Source organism: Accipiter gentilis, chromosome 15 (genome assembly GCF_929443795.1).
Source record: "Accipiter gentilis chromosome 15, bAccGen1.1, whole genome shotgun sequence".
Taxonomy (NCBI): Eukaryota; Metazoa; Chordata; class Aves; order Accipitriformes; family Accipitridae; genus Astur; species Astur gentilis.
In genome coordinates this window covers 17,023,168-17,043,468 of record NC_064894.1, presented here as the reverse complement: position 1 = coordinate 17,043,468, position 20,301 = coordinate 17,023,168, and the positions used below count along the sequence as shown (strand labels likewise).

Below are 20,301 nucleotides of genomic sequence, written 5' to 3'. Positions count from 1 at the left end.
ACTTTCATTTGGGTGAAATTCTGTGGTTTGGACAGTCTTACATAATCTGTCCAAAAAGATAAAAATTGTTATGCTGAAATGAACTCGTAGATAGTTTATGTCAATGTTGAATAACCTAAACACAACTATGTTCCTTTAGGGAGGACATTTTTCTGCCTTTGCTATTGACTCTTTACATAATTTAGTGTAAAATCGTGGGTTTTCTAACAGCAGCTGTTTGATGGCCTTACTGTTTGATGAATGTCCTGATGAATCTTGTGCTCAGTTAAGCAGCAGTGTGACAAGTGGTGATGGGTAGTTTCACATGAAGCTTGGATATATATATGATAAGGTGCCAAGGCAGAAGTACACACTTGAAGTTGTTTGGGACTGAAGCACCTTTTCATGTTGTGGGGACACCGTGATGCATGGCTGTTGATGTACATTAGGCGTGCTAACATTTGTTGAATATAAATAGTCAAGAGCTGGAATATTTAGATCTTTCTTACTCTATGAACATGAATTGCGAACCTACAAAATCAGCAACGCTGAGTTCAGTGGCATGGTTCACTTGCATGTCTAAGCATTTGAATCTTTATACCCTTAAGTACAGGAAATTTTGAAACCTATAATTTAAGAACATCATGATATTTAATATAGTATAAACTGATGACTATGTAAATGTAGCATTCTGCAAAAAATGAAGTACATTTTGAAAGGCTGAGGAGACATGAAGCCATTGATACAAGGAAGCAGAGAGTAAAGGTTTCTTTCATGCTCTGCAGAAATTCAACTTGTCCAAAGTAAATCTCTAATTGATACGTTCATGCAGAAAACCTCCAGCACTAACAGTATGTTTGGCAGATGCAGAGACATCTGTCCAGATCTGTAGGAACCTGGAACAGGAGCTCTGAGGTACAGATTGCCTGCTTCACTTCAGTGAAGGCTATTCAGATACCAGTGATGGTGGTGCTCTAGTATTGATATTGATGACTGTTCTGCTGATTGCCTTAATGGATAAGAGAGGGAATATTGAGTTCAGTATACAGGTCAATTCCCATGTCTTTCAGAGCTTCAGTAGTGCAAAAGTCTAAATGCATCTACAGAGAAGATTTAAAAACTTAGGTAGACAAACTTTTTAAACTTTGGCAAACTTATTTACCTGATCTGTAGCAAGAATATATCTTTTGCTGTTCCCAAATGTAGGGCATTTTGGAGGTTTCCTATACGTACATGAGGTAGCACAGTTGAAAATGTTTGCTACTGGTGGCTCAGGTGACATTATTAACCTGTTTGTGGTACACGACAAGGCATAATTTTTTTTCTAAACAGAATGGCTCACAGGTGTACAATGTATGAATATTTGACTGTCTTATATGCTTTGTATATGAAAACATAAATTTGTTTTTATAAAGCATTGTTAAAAGACAACCTGTAAACTAAGCCTCAGAAGCTGTTTGTGTGAGGCACAGTATTTGGATTTTGATTAAATGACTTGTGTGCTGAAATCTTTAAGGATTTTTTTTTTTAAAGTTCAGTGGCAAATATTTGTGCTTTAATTCTGTTCCTCATAGGACTCCTTGATTAATGACCCAAATTTCCTATGAGAGACTTCATCTGTATGGATTCTCTGATCTTTAGTAGAGGCGTCAGCTTGCACTCCAGTCTGTCCTCACTCATAGGAGAGGACACTTTAATGAGATTTGAAAGACTTTTGTATTTTATTAAAGTGTTTGAAATTGCTCAAAAGCTTTTAGGGAATGTGCAAGGGTAAATGGTGACTGAAACCTTTCCTTAGGGAGATATGGTAAGGAAGAGAAGCTTTTATTTTGATGAAGTTTTTCTGGTAAGGTATGGCTGGAGCTCTGTAGTAGTTCACTTTACAATAATGAAAATAAAGCAAATTTCAGTATCTCAAATATTTAATACCACTGCCTGGAAGTGTGTGTCCCCTGTAGCTACGCATACAATTTGTAATGTCATGTAGCCTAAGTAACTGATGTTGCAGCATTCCTGAAAGTTCATTCCCGACACCTTCATGCTCCTTGTTACACAATAGCTGACATGAGTCAAAGCCTAAAACTGTTCATGAGGTTTGTATATATGATTTGATGTCATGCTTTTAGAGTTCAAACTCGCTACATTTGATGAAGCATTTAGACAATACAGCAACCTCTGTTTCTCTTTCCTAGTAGGTAACAGATGCGGGTGAAAGATCCATCAAGAGCCAACCCCGAGAAACCAAAGAGAAGCAAAAGGCCTAACAGGCCGCAGGATGAGGACTCTTCAGATGATATTTCAGGTAAGTACATTAGGTGATGTTTGGCCCTGAGGTTGAGGGCTACTAACTTCCGTGTTGACTGATGAAAACCACAAATCAGTGGTACCATGAAATATTTTTCATGTTTGAATTTGTAACAGAAATATCATCTGTCAAGTGCTTATGACATGATTGGGTGTTACACTACATGATTGCCCCGAAGGGCTGGAGAGTTGGTTGATCTTTGATGACAACCTCTTCAGAGCAGGAGAACGGTCCTTTCCCATGCGTGGAAGGTCAAGCACGTGTGGCAGGAGGCTGCTTGGCTGAACGGGGAGCTTCCAGCTGAGCTCAGAGGCAAAAAGGAAGGGCAGAGAGGGTGAAGGCAGGTTTGGGATGCCCTTGCAGGGGCCCGGAGTATGCAGGGATGGGATTAGGTAAGCCAGCCTCAGTTAGAGTTGAATCTAGTGAGGGGTGTGAAGGGTAAGATGGGCTTGTATGGATACTGTGACTATGAATACTGAAGGCTAAGGCAAGTGCAAACCTGCTGCTTGAAGGGGCAGGGGACCTAGGGACACAGGACATGGGAAAGGGCTGAGGAACTCAGTCCTTCCTTTGTCTCTATGTAAGCTCTGCACTTGGTCCTCCCTGGTCCCTGAGCCTAGTGGCAGACTCAGGGATTTAAGCATTGTCCAGAGTAGAAGACGACTGAGAGTTGTTAAGCAAACTGGACTTGCACAAGTCCGTGGGATCAGATGGGATGCATCTGAAGATGCTGAGAGAGCTGCGTGATGTCATTGTGAGACTATGCTCTGTCATCTTCATGACAACAAATTGACGAGAGCAGCTGGTACGCTGGAGGGTAGGTCTGCCATTGAGAGTGACCTAGACTGGCTGGAGAAATGGGTTGGCAGAAACTTCTCGGAGTTCAATAAAGGCAAGTGGAGAGTTCGGCACCTGGGCCAAAATAACTACATGCAATTACAAAGTGGGAATCAATGGCTTCAAAGCAGCTTTGCAGAAAAGGTCCTGGGGGTCCTAGTGCATGCACTGAATAAAAGCAAGGCGGTGTGGCTTGTGCCTGCTGTGTGCTGGACTGTATTAACTAGAGCAGAGGGCAAGGTATGTGATTCTTTCCATCTTTTCAGCACTTGTGAGACTTCATGTGGATTCTTTCCATCTTTTCAGCACTTGTGAGACCTCATCTGGAGTACTGAGTCCAGTTGTGGGCTCCCTGTTACAAGAAAGACATTGACTTGTTGGAGTGAGTCCAGCAGTGGGTCACCCCCTCCATGTTGTTAAGGAGATTGAGAACATGATGTGTGAAGAGGGACTGAAGGGAAGAGCTTTGTTTAGCCAAAGGAGTGAAAGTATAGTTTCTTTCTTTGCCTGATAGGTGGTTATAGAGAAGGCAGAGCCAGACTCTTCTAGGAGGTCTACAATGAAAAGACTAAAGGCAACAGACAAAATGTAGGACAAGGAAAATTTCGCTAGGTATAAGGAAATTTATTTTATTTTCACCCTGAGGATGGTCAGACAGAAAACAGATTTTCTAGTGAGTTGGTGAAACCTCTGTCCTGGAAGATATTCGACACTCAACAAAGCCATCAGCAGCCAGATCTAAATTTGTATTTGGCCCTGCTTTGAGTAAGGGTTTGGACAAGATGGCCTTCAGAGGTTCCTTCAAACCTAGGTTATTCTGTGATAGTATAGTGGAATTTGTGCAAAAAAATATGACAGAGAAGAATGGTGGTTGATACTTGCGTTCAGAATGAGCAATTGCAGTAGGGATGCATGGGTATTTGAAAATCTTTCTTTATGGATTGAAAAGGAGGTCAACTGCCTGTGGTGTTATATGCAAAAATAGATTTATGTAGTATCTTACTGTTGACAAAAAAACACACCAAAAAGCAGGGAAATTAATTTCGTACAAAAGTACAAGGATTACTTTTGTACAAAGTAGTTTGCCTGTTTTTAAGAGGTGGTGTTTATTGACTTGAAAAGGATTTTCATTATAGAAAGACTGAAATAGATCCTTCAAAAAGTTCAGTATATGGGGAGCAGCTGGGCGATTTTTCCTATTTTAGTTCTTTGCTTTTTTTTCCCCCTAATGCTGAATTCATTGAAGACTCTGGTCTTTCAGTGTACACGTGCTCCCTTTCATAGCCATTATTTCTAATGGGTGAAAGTGAATATGTGTCATTTTCTCTAGGCTTAACCTGCCAGCACGTGAGCCAAGCAGTGGATGTGCATCATGTGAAGAGAGCAGTAGCTCAGAGCGTCTGGTCAATATGTGCAGAATGTCTGAAGGAGAGGCGGATGAGTGATGGTGAGCCTGTGGCACCTTCAGACATATGGCTGTGTCTCAAATGTGGCTCTCAGGTAAGCATATGTAAATTTATGGAGGTGGATCAGCCCTGATTTTCTAAAGGGTACGACTTCAGTACCTTCAGTGAAACAGTGTGATGTAAGTGCTTAATTGTGAGAGTCCATGCTTCAGCTTATTCAGTGGAGTGGGATGTGGCCTTACTTTCTTCTTGTCTTGTTTTCAGCAATGTTTTGGGTTAGGTTTATGTGTTATGGTGAGGTTTGGCATCACAAGAAGTAAGTAATGGTCCTGCCTTTTCTCTGTTCTTCATCTGCATGCTCTTGCCATTTACAGAGAATTGGCTCCAGGAACTGTGTGGTTGCAAAATGCATCTGTTCAGCTGGTTCATCTGGCAGGAGATCCCACAAATACAAATGAATGAAAAAACAAATATGTATAATGCTGAATCAACTTGTACTGTGGACACTCAATTGCTAGATTTGATTGAAATCAGGGAGGAAGGACTGTGCTGAAAGGAGAATGCTGTTTTTTGTGGCAGCTAGCCATTAGATTGGATCAGTTATAATGTCAAATCGTGGCCTCAAGAGTTTAAAATGGCAGGTCCTGACCCCATGGGCATGCACAGGTTTCTGCCCTGCGAGTGAAGTAAAGCCTGATACAGAAAAATTCAGTTTACAGGCAATGTCACGCTTGGTTCAGCTAATAGTTGCCTGAATAAAGCATTTCACAATTTTCTTAGACTTTCAGTAGGTCTTACTATAGTAAGGACAGAAGCCCGCTCCTACCAGCAAAGAAACATGGTATTTGCAGGCTTCAGAAGATAGTTAACTAGATCTGAGGAGGGCTGGACTCATATATCTTGTCTCTGAAAATTTGTAGTTAAGAAGGGCTTCTTTTAAAAGGAGTTAACTCCATGTGCTTTTTCATGTATATGCTGTTAATAGCCTCCAAAACTCATGCTTCATTCAGACATCAGTCAGAATCTTCTAAGTCCCACTCTGTAGATACTTGAAAAATTGCAAGTGCTTTCTCTCAAAGTTGCTGTGCATAAATGGTGTGTTCTGAATAGCTTTTTAGTACAAAACAATTTATGTACCTTTCACATTTGCTGTCTGGAATGTATTTGGCATTCCTGAGCAGTGAGGGTTACCTGTGCTGTCTTTTCCTTTGATGTTCTGTGGACCAAATATGCTATATAGTCATGTCATTCACATTTTTTTAGAGAATTCTTACTTTTGTGAATGGCATCATTTTCTGTCTAATGGTACTTATTCAATACTTATTAAAAAGCTAGGAATGATTTCTATTAAATTAAAACAAACGATATATTTTCTGTACTTTCAACTGATTTTTCCAAGTAGAAGAGATGAGATTTTGGTTTTGTGTTGTCATTGATTATCCTTTATTAGTAAAAAGAAAATGTGTTCATTTAAAAAACCCCCTCAACTGATACTTTATAATAATATTGGATTATAAAGAATGTTAAACCCTCTCAGTCCTTGAAAATGCTAAATGAGTGTTGAGGTCGCTATAGCTTTCTGTCTGATTTTGAAAAGTGAAGTTTTTGTAGTTTATTTACTGATAATATAGTCTTTTCCTACTTCCCTTCTTTCCCCTTACTGTGTCGATGTTTCTGTATTTAGGGATGTAGTAAGAACTCAGAAGGCCAGCATTCTCTGAAACACTTCCAAACAGCACGCACAGAACCTCATTGCATTGTTATCAACCTCAGCACATGGATCATATGGTGAGTATGCAGGTGTTTGTGTATGCTTGTATATAAGGACTACGCATAACTTCAAGCAGTGTCTTCTCATGATAAAGAATGATTCTGACAGATAAAGTGAATATAAAGAGGAAAGGCAGGCTTTGTGGAGAGAAAACTAGTTTGTTGTTAGGACTCTCGGAGGTGTCACAAATCAATACTAAGATAGAAGTTTGAGTCTGTTGTGTTCTGTACAGAGTTGGTTGTCTATAGAAGTTTGTCCTTCCTGCTTGTTTCTATATGATTATTTGCAGGAATGTAAACTGAGATTATTTAAATCTGTAAGTATCGCACTGAATTGGGACTGATCTATAGAAGAGCATATATGAGAGAATTCAATTTTATTCCTCTTTTTAGTGTGAAAAATTGAAACCTAGAGCTTAAGTAATTTGTATATGGTTGTTAGAGAGGTTTGTTAGAGCTGGGAGGTGCATCCAGATATCCTGAATTCCAGTTTGTTTCTTCTTCTGTTTAGGTGTTACGAATGTGATGAAGAGCTGTCAACACATTGCAACAAAAAAGTTTTGGCTCAGATAGTTGACTTTCTTCAAAAACATGGTTCCAGGGCTGAACCAAGTAAGTTTACACAAATAGTTTTTATCTGGAGACGTCTGTAATGTACTGTCTCTAAAAATGAGCATTTCCAATTTTGAGTCATGTTAAACAAAGAATTGAAAAATTATGTATAATGTGAGTATAATGCAGTTTGTAATTGCACAATTACTTGGGCAAGTAATGCCTGTCAAAATATAATGCCATTTTTTTTTCTTCAGTATGATTACATTTTAAAAATATTTTGGGCACTGTAGGGCAGTTTTTCCAAATTTTGTCTTTAATGAAGAAAGTTTATTGTAGAGAAGATGTTACCTTAAATAAGATGCCATATAAATTAATGCAGGAAAACTATATAAAAGCATAAATGAACTGAATTTTCCTAGAGTAGATGTGTCGCATCTTATAATTTTTCTGATTTAAATTTGTTTTCCACAGTTAATTAAATTTGTTTAAGTGGCTTTTCTAGTAATCTGTTGTTGGATGTAATGCTTTCTGTTCATTTATGTTACTGGGTTTTAACTGATAGAACGCTCATTTCTATTAATAGAAAATAGTATTAAATTATTTTCTTACGTTAGGAGCCTACTATATCTTCTAAATATGTGTAATAGTAGATAGAACTTTGTATGTGTGGCCCTCAACTGTCTACTCTTGATAATGCTGATGGTATTTATCCCTGCTGTAACACACTCAGTAGCATTTCTGACTTGTGACTGAGCGAGTGTATTGGATTCCAGATTTTCTTCACAAAAAACAGCTTAAGTAAATTTTTAAAACAATTGGTTGCAGTTTTTAGCAGAGATAATCAACTGGTTAGAAGTAAGAGTGGAAAAGAATTGCCTTACTGAATTAGACTAGGTATTCCTCTAGCTGCATGTGCATAAATGCTCCTCGTTTTAAGAGGCGTTACATATTTTTTGAGGGGAAAAAAATGAAGGGCCACTCAGAAATACATATTTTATATTTTGATCTAGTCACAAGTTGTATGTTAAATTATTTAATTGTAATAAATTAATAATTTGCTACTTTTTGCATCTTTTTGCTTGGAGCAATGAAAATACAGTATGTGATTTCACTTTTGTTCACAGCTTCAGTTTCAAGTTTACATGTAATAGATGGGTGTTGCAGCTTGCTTGCAGATGAAAATGCTGTAGTGTTTGTTTTGGTTAATTTAAAGGAAACAATTTCATTCTGGTTTTGTACTGCTGGATGAGACTTTCTGAGTGATACATCTCTGTGCTTCATGGTTTAGATTCTTAATTTGTGAAACTTCAAAATATCTGAAGTCATGTGCAAGCCTTGCAAGACATGCGCAAGCTGCCTCAGCAGCAAGAGGTCTCAGCATGCGGAGATTGTTCCTGCAGGGCAGTTGTGTCTCCTGCTCCATGCCGGGAAAGGGCTGAGGCTCAAGTGCGAGCTTGTATTCACGCAAAAAGCATGTGTGTACACTTCCAGGAGTGTTGTAAAGGTGGAAGTCTGCGAGCCTCTCCACGTGCTGAAGTAGGGCTGTGCTGAGCAGTTTGGATCCCCTTCTTGAGAGCTCTGGGAATGTTGGCCCCAAGACGATTTGTTGGGTTTTCTTGAATGGCAAGGAAAAGAGGAAAACCCTGTTTGCCTGGCATGGTCTGTTGCTCTGGGCCGTGTTCCTCACTGGAAGAGGCTGGGAAACAGCTGTGTATTGATAAATAAGTGGTATGCATGAGAGGGAATTCCCAACCGGAGCTGGCATTCTTGTTTCACTTTGATAACTGTGACAGCAATGCCTTTTCTGTTTTATGTCAAATACTTGGGCTGACACAGTTGGTACTTCCCCTAAAGAAATGTAACTTAAGTAAGATTTTTTCTTGTCTTTAAATTAGACTGCCTTTAAGGATTTTTTAAAAATAAAATCTGAAATTGAAATGGTGTTCATGCTGATGTCCAGAACACAAATGACACTATAACAGTGAAAATTAACTCTACTATTGATAACTTGTTTTTTTATGTGTAGCATTTTACTTTATGTTACAGTGGTATTTTCAGTGTAACTGTCATCCTTTAAATTATTAGTTGGCTTAGTTTTTTAAATGTTGTATATTCAGGCATTAAAAACATAAACTAATCTTAAATAAATGAAAAGTAACTCGTGAGAAACAAGTAGTGTAAAACTGACAATTAATAATTCAAATTTCTCACTTAAAAATCAATCTTCTGCTTTTTTCCCATTGCTTTTCTGTTTCTTCCTAAAAGAGCAGCCAAAGTGAAGACACTTAAATTTCATATTAGAATGTGGCACTGTAACAACAATTCATCTTATGTCTGGATTTCTTTCTGTTGTAACAACTGGTTGGCATGGTGCATCATTAAAATTCAAATAGCATTGTGTAGAAATTTCTGCAGAAATGCAGTATGAACATGGATATAAGTAACAGATGAGGGCTGGTAGGTTTTTTTTGGTTCTTAAAAGTGCAGGAGTCATTTAAAGATAAAATAATCAGCTTAAACATGTAAGGGAGGGTTATATGGATTTCCTAATTAATGCATCTTGGAAAATAAACAAAAGCAAAATGCTTGTCATTTGGTACTAATGTGGTGGAATAGTGTGGCAGCAGGATCCCTGCTTTTCACTCGGCCTCTCATAAAGATTCAACTTCACTTCAGCTGTAAAAATGTGCAAATTACATTACTACTACATGACTGACTTTTGTAATTACATTAAGCGATTGAGATAAATCCCAGTGCTGGGTTCCCAAAAGAATGCTTGCAGCTGTGTGATTTTCGCATCTGATCCTATGGTTTGTTGTACCCAGCAATGCCTGCTTTTTTTTTGTTGTTTTGTTTTCTTTTTTCCTTTTTTTTTTAGAGGAGTCTGTTTGGTTAAGAGGTCATGTTGGGCACAAGATGGAAGAATAAAGCAAGATTGCTTTCTAGGGTGTACCACCCAGAAATTTGTTTTGTGGAAAAGGTTAGCAGGCCATGATGATTTTCACAGAAAGGCAGGTGCAGTATTGTCCGTGTGGCACACTTGTGAGCTTCACATGGACATAATGCACATGTAGTACACAGAAACCATGCTGAGACATTGCGATCTGCATGTCTGCTCATTTGCTGGAGAAAATAAATTGTTTTGCAGTCTTAAAAGTGAATATTATGCGTATTTTCCTTTACAAAAGCCAAATTAGACGTCGGTGGAGACGTAAGATTGCATACTCAATTTTTTTATAGAGCAGTTAATTAAATTGGTTTGTGTGGCAATAGCATGGGAAGGAAGAATATTTATTCTTAAATTTTTTAGTTAAATTTATTGTTGGGAAGGTCAAGCAGAGGAATGAGGTTTTGCTAGTAAGTTCAGCTGCCCAGATTTGCCAATAGGTGAAAGTTAGAAACATGGTTTCTATTTTAATGGATATAAATGATGTAAAACAAAGATTAAAAAAGATATAATTTTACATTACAGGTAATAGGTGTTAACTTGTTTGGAAAAACAAATAGTACGATGAATAACTTTTCAGATTTGCATTTGTCTGTTGATATTAGCAGTTGTCAAAGGATCGCACTGAAAAAAATAATTGCATTCTTTCATAACTGATTTTCACTACATGTAGTTTGGAGCTTGAAGTCATATAAGTCCATTCTATCTACTTAAAAATAAAATTAACTAGCAGAATAAAGCAGAATATGTTGATTCCCTAAATCTGAGATACACTTCAGCAAAAAGACATTTCTGTTGTCGGTCATAAATTTTCTTTCAAGTTCACTTACTTGTTAAGGGCTGCTGTTAATTATACACGTTGCAAAGAAATGAAAACTGAATCATTGGCAAAAAATTTTGTAGATATTCTGTCATTTTTATCCACGGATTCTTCCCTTTCCTGTCCACGTACTTATTTACTTGTGAGGTGTAGCACAAGTCATCTGTGAGTATAGGATCAAAACTGGTGCTTGAATAGCTTGCTCTTTCACACTGTACAGACATGTTTTTTAGTTTATAAAGTTCTGGCAGAATCAGAGAAATAAAATTGCAGTTTGTAATCTTTAATTTGGTAGGATTGTAACGCCGCAAGAGAAACTGGGCTTTTGAAACGTAAAGCTAGTGACCATTTCAGAAGAGAACTGTGCTGTTTTTCTAAGGGTTAGATTCTCATTGTTGTACAGTGTTGGAAAAAAAATTTCCATTTTTTTTAAATAAAAAAGGAGTGCCAGACAATTTAGTAGCATTTCATAATACAGTACGATGAGAACTTGGTAAAAAAAGGCAATCTATTAACATTGCTTTTACTGTGAAGACCTTCAGCTAAAGTACCAGGGTTGTATTCAATAGAAAAGGCTTGACCTTGGAAGAAAAGTGCACATTCCTGTAACCCTCATTTTTAATTAAAAAAAAAAAAAAAAGTTGCATTGAAAAGATGAGCAAAAATGCTTACTCTCCTGGCTGAAAGAAAAATTGGATGTCATTTATCTTTTTGCTTGCATACCATCTGCAGCCCCAGGCACAGCTCAGTTTCAGCAAGGGCGGCACAGAAGTCCACGTGCGCTGCGAATGTTTGAAATACTGGCAAAACAAATTGATAGGGAACCTGCAGTAAGATTTCTGAACGTCTTTTGCAGGCGGACGTGCCGGCACCGTGTGCCTTTGTACACCTGGTCCGGTGACTTGCTCTGACTGACGGAGTGAATCATTGCCTGTGTTAACGTTGGGTTAGGAATCTCAGCCGCACACCCGTGAGGCCGGTGCTGTGCAGCTGTGGGACAAAACGATGTCCCCTGCCTCCAGAGAGCTTACGAGACAAGGCTACCGGTGAGCAGAAGTAGGTAAAATAGGGCTGAAGAAAAGAGCGGCAAGGAACGTGTGAGCTGCAGGCAAGAGCTGTGGCAGAGGAGCCGTCTCTGACTGCTGTCCTCTTTCCTGTGGGTCTGGTGGGCAGGGGCTTTGCTGGCGCGGGGGAGAGCAGGGTGGCGTGGGGAAGCTTTGCCGAGCATGAGGTGGTCGGTAGGGTGTGACGAGTCGGACGGAGAGCTGGGCGATGGGTCTTGGCCTCTGGAGCGAGTGCTCCGGCAGGGCGTCCCTGGAGCCAGATAGGCTTTGTCCGGGGAGTCGGGGGGTGGTGATCAAGGCACAACCTGGGTGAGAGTTTTCCCTGTGTGACTGGATTAGAAAGGCCACCTCTACAACAAAACTGCGGAAGGGAGTCTGACGGAGAGGCGTAGTCTGAACGCGTGAGCCCTGAAGCAGTCACCGTGGGATCCGCGGTCCCCGCTGTGGAGGGACAGGCCTGCCTCGGGCTGATGTCCACGGTGCCCGAGAAGGGCAGAGAAGTTGAGGGTCACCATGGGAACCCTTCTAAAAGACGTACTAGTGAACTACGGACAGAAATCAATCTATGACTTTAATTACTTTTGTGCTTTTCACCCACCTTGCTCTTTTTAACATTAACGAGGTCCTTTATAACAGGTATTACTGCATGCGGATGGATGGCTTGGACTACTTTTCTCCTGTTTGGCCAGGAGCTGAAGGCCCTTGTGGGCAGCAGCAGATGACAGCCATTTTGATGGAATCCTTCCGCTGGGGCCCTTGTTGTGTCTGTGCTGGCTTAAAAGTCACTTTTCATATCCAAAAGCACGCCTGTTAAAACATTACAGGGTTGCAAGATTGAGTTGGCAAGAGTCCATGAAACAGTTCAGTGCAAATTCACTTTAAAAAATTACATATTAGCCTTTTGATTAATAACGTGCTTGTAGCCTTGGGTTAATCTTGCAGAAGGACCCTCCAGCCCCAATCTGTAGAAGTATTAGCTATCACAGTCATTACCAGCATCTTCTATTAAGACTGACCAACTCTTCACATGTCAACTAAACATTCAGCTTCAGGCCTGTCTGTCATTTGTCACTGAGCTGGGGACACTGAGCAGAGTTAAATTAAAAACTGCTGTCCATCCTCTGGCTCTGTACGTGTCCTTAAAAATATCTGTTTGGAATGGCAAAGCAACACTTTTCTGTCAAGACTTTTTCAGAGATACAAAAAACCTAGTAGAATGTCACGTGGATTTTGTTTGTAAAATTAAAAAATCAAGAGGCGGTAATTAAAACCTCCTGAATGAAAGGAGGTTCCTAGGCTTCAGTAACAACATGGAGGCCTTTTCTTAATTTACTACTGCTTCTTCTGATCCCTATACTAATTATCCAGCTTTGTGGCAATTGGATGTCTGGTTCTCATTTATTGTGTTTTATAATTGCATATTCATCCAGCTCTTATCGCAAAGCTGGATGCTTCGGCTTTGTTTTCCCTCCCTTAAATAATTTATATGTAAGGTTCAGCAAATGGAACCTTGCTACTTGTGTGAAGCTGCCATTTAACCATGAAGTGAAATGCTTTTATCGAGTTTGCCCTGCAGATATGGTCCGCTGTGGCAGTGCTGTCCATATTTGGTGGCTGTGCAAGGAGAGCCAGGTGGTGCTGCAAAGCATAGCACAGTGAAGCGTGGACAGATCTAGGTTTGACATTTGTCATCCTGTACTGCTAAAGGGAAGAGAAAAATCTGCTTTTCCATATGCTTATGCTTTAATTTTTGCCTGCAGTTTTGTCCAGATGGCCTTGTGAACATTGTTTACTTTAAGATGCTGTCCCAGATGTTTTTGAATGCCGATGGATAAATGCAACAACTGTGGTACACTAATAACACAAATTATTTACACAATTTTGGCTTTTTTTTTTTTCTCTTTTTTTTTTTTTTTCTTTTTAACCATCTCTTCTCCCCAGCACTGCTCTGTATGGCACACTTTTCTGAGGGGAAGAAGTCTCCACTTACATTACTAAATTTCTGAAAGTGAGCAGTGCCTTCCAGTTGCAGACACTTGGAGTTCCCATTCTCCTGCTATAATTCTGTTGGAGCTCTGCATGGGTGGACGAGTCTCAGACACTGTAGCGTGCCCCTTGTAAGCATGTCAATTAAAAGGTGTTGCTGCATGTAGCCCATAAAACAGTGACTGTTTCAGGGTGTGAGCAGCTCCCAAGCTGTTTGTCATTCGTTGCATTCAAAAACACTTTGTCTGCTTTTTCAAGGAGAACTTGGTCTCTTACTTTGCCCTTGTACTGTCTTAATTTTCCGCACGAGTGGAGAGTATTTTAAAGCTGTGTAAGCAGTATTACCAAGAACATTTAAAATGTTTTTAAACAGCAAAGCACCTCTAACTGTGTTTTGACAAACTCCGAAACAATTTGGAAAAATAATTATGCCTTGATGGCATTATAGGGTGCAGACAGACTGCGTCACAAGCTTGTTGCCAGATACAATAGATATTTTAATGACTCTTTTTTTATTTAATTATATTTTTTCATCTTCTAAGCAAGAAGCTACCTAGAGTGTACATAAAAGAACCTTTTGGCATGAACATTTCATTAACGTAAATAGGTCTGTTAGTTATTTCTCAAGAACACTTTAATGAGACTTCAATGTGAAACTCATTAGGACAAATATATGAATTCATATGTCAAGACAGAGATTGCAGCATCACAGTTCTTGGCATCTATTAAGTCCATAACTCGTTTACATTGACATGCATTGTTAATCAATATTTAAGACACTGCAGATGTCAGTAATGTTCATATTTAGTCCTGCAACCATGACAATATGAAAGTTGCTAGTAGAATTCGAGGCTAAATATTGTTATCTCAAGTCTTTCCATTACCTCTAGGCTACAAGTTAATGACTGTCTAACTTTGCTGCCCCTCATCTATTTAAAGAACAAGGGAAATAGGGAAATATGTGGATGTTATACTGGTAGCATATTCCATTGCAGTTTTATCAAATTTTTGTTTGAAATTAAAACACTAGCATTGTATGTATTTGGGTTGTGTTAGCAGTTCCTCAGGCTGTGACGAAGGGAGGTGAGTCAAGGAGCATTTGGGGAAACTGATAACTCTGATTTGTCTGTTGACTGACTTCTACAAGGCAATTCAAACAGACCACCATAACTGATAAAGACTTGCAGCATTCAGGTGGTAACTTTTGGTACCTCTTCAAATGCACCAAAAAGCAGCCTTTGTGTGGTGTTTCTAGTGTGTCTAATGAATGTACATCTTAACTGCCTATTGTTAATAAACTAACAAAGCCCGTTTTACTTTATTTATTGCTTGGGTAATTGAAGAAGTTACAGTCTTATGGGACGGTATGATTATTGTGGAAGGTTTTGTCAGATATATGTAGTTGTTGGGGAGAATTTTTTTTTCCCCCGGGGTTAAACTGCTGATGTCTCTTTTTTTTTTTAAAGGTACGTAAAGCAGCTTGGAGTACCATCAAGGAGTCTTTCTGCATATGTTAAAAATGATAAATGTGAGCTATGGAAGGACTGAATTGATTAAACTATGCAATTACATAGTAATATTAATCTATAATTTATTTATAGGTTCATCAAAAATCATACGACTCCGTGAAGAAAACAGTGAAACAAGTGAAATACTGAAAGGAAAAAGTTCTGGTAATGGTGCATCCGTTCCAGTTAAAGGAATAAATAATTTAGGAAATACGTGCTTTTTTAATGCTGTCATGCAGGTAAGATGGAAAGATCATACAGCTTTCTCTTAATAGCTTTCAGAAATACTTAATCTGTATAAACTGTGGACTTCAGAAAAGGTTATGACTGCTACCAGTCTTCATTCTGCTTTCTGAAGGCCCTTTTCAAATTCTTTTTACTCCTTGCTATCCAAGCAATATTTCCTGTTATAACAAAAAAAGAATTCCTGGATCAGTAGCATTTTTCACAGTAATGAGACATATGAAAATGTCAAGTGTTTTACACACTGCATATGTGTGTGGGTTGTACTCTAGCATATGGTTTTATTTGTAGTTCAGCATTAGGCAGTTGTGAGTAATGCACAGTATTTACCGTACTGGTGGGTGTGAAAAGTGGTACTTTATGCATAATGTGAATGTCTGCACTGTGCATTGTGACCATTTTAAACACCTATAATGGATGCAGTTATAAATGTACTTTTAGTGATTATGGGGGGGGGAGGATTCTGACCAGAATAAGAGGAATGAACTATACTAATACACTTTTATTGATGTTGAGTGTACAACTAAACCAACATCCTCAAAAAAAGCAGCAGGTTTTATATTGGACCACCCTATTGCTTGTCAGTTGAGCAGAAACATTTTTATGTCTGGAGACAGGAGTGAACAAATGAGAGAAAACTGCTACAAAGGTGTTCTGAACTGGCATTCTACCTTGTGTTTATGGTGGTGATTACAAAACTCAGCAAACAAATAGTAAATTTGTAAGGAGTAGAATAACTGCAAATTATTCTCTGTCCATACTTAGGGCATTGTAGAAACCTAAGTGATCTGCAGTCAAAGTTAACCAAAAATAAAAACCAAAGCTGAGATATGTTGAGCTGGTTCCTCACTTAAATTCAGAGAGAGAATGCTTTTCAGTGTGCCAAAGCCTTTGTGCTTCTTGGGGCACATTGAGGGGGACTGCAGAGTTTAAAAGAAACAAATGATTACTGACACTAATGTCCGCACCATAAAAAAAAACAAACCAAAACAAAAAACCCCCACCCCAATCTTGTTATTCAACAAAAATAACAAAGTTATTACTAGGAAACTGTTTTGGAATTACAGAAACAGAATTAGATACAATTGTAGAAACAGTCTGAGATCAATGATCTTGGCTCTTGTAAGGGTGATACCTGCTTTTTCCAGTGGTCTGATTTAAACCTCAGTTGTAAATTTTGAAATATGTCTCATTTTGTATCTCCCTGAAGCTAGAATTTGTAACTAAAGGAAAATGTATACTTGAAAGATCAGCGTGTGTTTCTTGGGTTTATTTCTTTTTTCTTTAAGAACTTGGCACAGACTCACGTACTAAATGAACTGGTGTATGAGATGAAGGAGAAAGGAACAAAGTTAAAAATCTGTCATACTTCAGACTCCCAATTGGTAAGTATGCAGTGAGAAATACAAATTTGGGGAAATGTGGGAAGAAGCTGGAGAATGGGAAATCGCATCTCCATTAAAGACATGCTCTTACTCTCCTGTTTCTTTTGCCTTTTAATTGTTTAGCTGGTTTATGATATCTGTGAACTCACTCCTTTTACGAAACTAATTATTCAGCCCTGGAGGAGGAGGAATAATCACTTCGTTTCAAATTTTGTGACACTGAAGTAGCAAATGATGCCTGACCTTATGAAAGTGGCTGGCTTATTTTTGTTTCCCATTTCATTGCTTCAGTATGAATGTATGATACAGGAAATAGTGTATTTGGCTCTAGAAAGTGTTCATGAAGTATTTAATTCCAGTCTGTCCCAGACCTTCATTGATAAGGCTTGTAAAATCTATTATGTGCTTCACGGGCCAGAGGATTAAACTGAGAGAAGCAAAATTTCAGTGAGGACCAAATTTCTTGTCCGCAAGCTTATTACAGGCACATTGGAAAGAGACTCCTGTGGTTATTATTAGAAGAATATGCTGCTGTTCCTGGTCATGCCTTAGAGACTTGGGTTTTCATAATATGTTGTTGGCAATGAAGATAATACCCCTTTCTCTCTGCTAGCTAAAGAAAGCAGTTTAGAGATGATTTTTTTATTCTTTCTTTTCTTATTCTTCTGTTCACTGGGAGCTTTCTGGTGGTAGTGAGGGTTGAGGGGTGAGATTCTGTTTCAGATACCTCTGAAATGATGAAGATTTCTGTACGTTGCTGTTGGTGATGTTCATAGCTTCTCCAGGCAAGTACAGTGTGAAAATTACTGCATTGCTGCCTATATTTCCTCCAGTGGCAGTTCTGGGCAGCAACATGTTTCACTAAGTTATCCTGAGCCACAACGGAGGTCTGGAGCTTGTTTGTGCCCGGAGGCTTAGAAAGCCAGTGGTACGTTGGCTTATGCTTGATGTGAAACTTGCACAGCCATAAGGTTGAAAGATTGATTTTTTGTTTAATGGCAATGCTTACAATGTAAATAAGATCTTCGGAGCAAAGTCTGTGTTTTCTGGTCTTTGTATGTCAACACAGAATTAGAGGGCTGCAGTAGTCTCACTAATAGTAATGTAGAAACTCCCAGCTTCCTGCTTGGTGAAGGGCATTTTCCCACCTTTCGATGGTGCATTATTTTGCTAATGCAAATACTCTATGTTTGTGTGTATCCACAGCGCTTATGTTTCGTGTGGATCTGCTTTCTGGGCGAGGCAGCCTCTCTAATTGTTTGTCCGTCAGTTGTAATCTGTTTTTGTGAGAGTCGGGCCAGCGAGTAGGAAGCACTGTGGTCTTGTATGAACCTGGGAGCGTGTTAGGGAGAGCTGGCGATCTGTGGTCATTGGGACACACGTGGCATAAGCAGTGCAGGAGCCTCTCCTGCTCCAAGACGGGCTTGGGTGGCTGCCGGCCCACTCCTTCCAGCCCCAGGACCTGCCGGCTGGGGCGAATCTCGCACCAGGAGGGGCTGCGCGGGGTGCGCCCGGGGCCTGTCCCCCGCTGCCGCGGCGGACCTGTGGGGTCTGCTGTCGGCTCCTGCTGAGAACCACCGCCGGTGCCTTCCCGGCGCCTGGTTCCTGGAGGAACCGGGTACGTTCCTGTGGCTGTCGGACGTGTGGAAATTTCGATGTGCGGCGCTCAGGCCAGAGAAGGGGGCCACCCCTTTGCTGAGGTGGAGTAGACAGAGTGCTGCTGAGCTCTGTCTTGCGCTGGCCCACGGAGGTGGTCGCCCGCGACGTCTCTCCAGTTGAATTTCGGTGCACATGGGAGTAGGAGTAAAGCAGCCAATACAGGAGGTAGTCTGTTTTGGTGAGAGTCAGACTGGCTCATTGACATGCCTGTTCCCAAAACTATTGGTTACCAACCAATTTGCTCAACAAGAATTGTTTGGTTTTGCAACTATTACTACTTAAATAATAAGCTTTCTCTTCAACTATTTCAGTCATGTCGGTGACATCAACATTTAAAAAAACCCAACCCCAAAACACTCTTAAGACTGAAAGTTACATTGTTCTTTGTCATAAACATACTAACTTCAGGTAAGTCTTGTGTGTCATTAACTTTGAAATCTGATGTGCAGTTTACCTTTGCTTTGAAGGATCCTTTGGTGGTAAACCTCTCCAGCCCAGGACCTTTGACTTCAGCGATGTTCTTGTTCCTTCACAGCATGAGGGAGGCTGGAAAAGGTCCTCTTTCTCCCAAAGTGCTGTTCAGTCAGCTTTGTCAAAAGTACGTATTGTCAGTATCTTATTTATTTATTTTTAATTTCCAGTGATACGTTTCAAAGTGTGCCTTGTCTGTTGCCCTTTCTAAGGTGCCATTAGATTTTTACTGGGCAGTCCAGAAAATGTGTTCTTCATATTTTAAAGTTGCAGGGCTCCTTATTGCGCTCCAGGGTTGTACCTCCTCTTCATGAAATGTATGGCCCAGTCCATAACCACTAGCTTTGAATGGGCTTTGAACTGAGTGCGAGGGGGCAGAAGAGGGCATGGTAAAACTGAAGAAAATAGAATTACTTTTCAGGTTTTGTTGTATATTAGCATAAAGCTGTGCTAATACTGCAAAGTGTATGTAGGTATTTTGAAAAAAAGGCTAAGCTTTTAAATGGGAAACCTCTGCTATGATGTCTGACCTTGGCATCAATTCAAAATTAAAAAGGGTCTAACAAGCAAGGACTTGAAGCAGTACTGAAATGGCATATGGCTCCAGATTGCAAAGAGCTTACAAGCCCTGAAGAAACTCCTGTTTCTTGGTGTGGAAAATGTATACAGTGGTGCTTTGTAGGTGCCTTCAATTATGATGCAAACAATCTTGCTTTTTAAAACACCTGTAGAAGACCTGTTTAAAAGTTGATAAAAATATTTAAATATTCACTTTACAAGTACCAGAAGCTGTAGAAGCAGAGTAACTGAAGGATGATATAGCTGAATCTCACATTTGAAAAGGTTAATAATGCATGTTAATTTATTTGCTACAGTATTATTGTATGGAATTGTAAGTGTTCTGCAGCAAGAGAGTTAGAAGAAAGTTGCAGCCTCCTACCATGGCATTCGAGGGCAACCTCGTTGTGCAAGCGTGAGTTTAAAATTTGGTATAAAGAAACAAAAGCTTTTAGACTAGAGCGGGGGCAATTTAATTCTGATAAAGAAATCAGTTATTACTTTTTCTTTATCCTCAAAATTCAGCTTCAGATACTCAATATTATATTTTTTTCTATTGTACTTGACTTCCTTTTGATTCTTTTGAGCTGTAAAAGGAAGTGTGTATAAAGTGTCCTTATAGTGATTTTGAGTCAAACAGCAGTGTCCTATCTTTAGCATTATCTACCTGGAACAAAAATATATAGGGAAGAAAAATATGTTTTTTCCTCACTCGTCCTCCTGTTTCAGGAATGACTCAAAAATGTGATTATAAGAACAAAATTTGGCCGAGAAATGCAAAGGAAATTTTTTTCTCTGTAGGTATTAA

At 39.4% G+C, this 20,301-nt stretch overlaps 1 protein-coding gene across 8 annotated transcripts in view; it reads left to right on the top strand.

Moving 5' to 3' along the window:
• Nucleotides 1-20,301, top strand: part of USP45 (ubiquitin specific peptidase 45) — a 55,721-nt gene that overhangs the window by 6,573 nt on the left and 28,847 nt on the right. For 5 of the 8 annotated variants that reach the window (XR_007508175.1, XM_049817630.1, XM_049817632.1 and 2 more), the window contains exons 2-8: nt 2,175-2,281; nt 4,452-4,621; nt 6,212-6,315; nt 6,809-6,909; nt 15,271-15,416; nt 16,710-16,805; nt 18,932-19,062. Coding sequence is in view for 7 of the 8 variants with exons in the window: in XM_049817630.1 (XP_049673587.1) it covers nt 2,182-2,281; nt 4,452-4,621; nt 6,212-6,315; nt 6,809-6,909; nt 15,271-15,416; nt 16,710-16,805; nt 18,932-19,062 (848 nt within the window). In the remaining variant the exon portion in view is untranslated. Of the gene's footprint in view, nt 1-2,056; nt 2,073-2,171; nt 2,282-4,451; nt 4,622-6,211; nt 6,316-6,808; nt 6,910-15,270; nt 15,417-16,709; nt 16,806-18,931; nt 19,063-20,301 lie in introns of those variants that run through there. The other 3 variants (XM_049817631.1, XM_049817634.1, XM_049817635.1) reach the window with 2 other exon arrangements.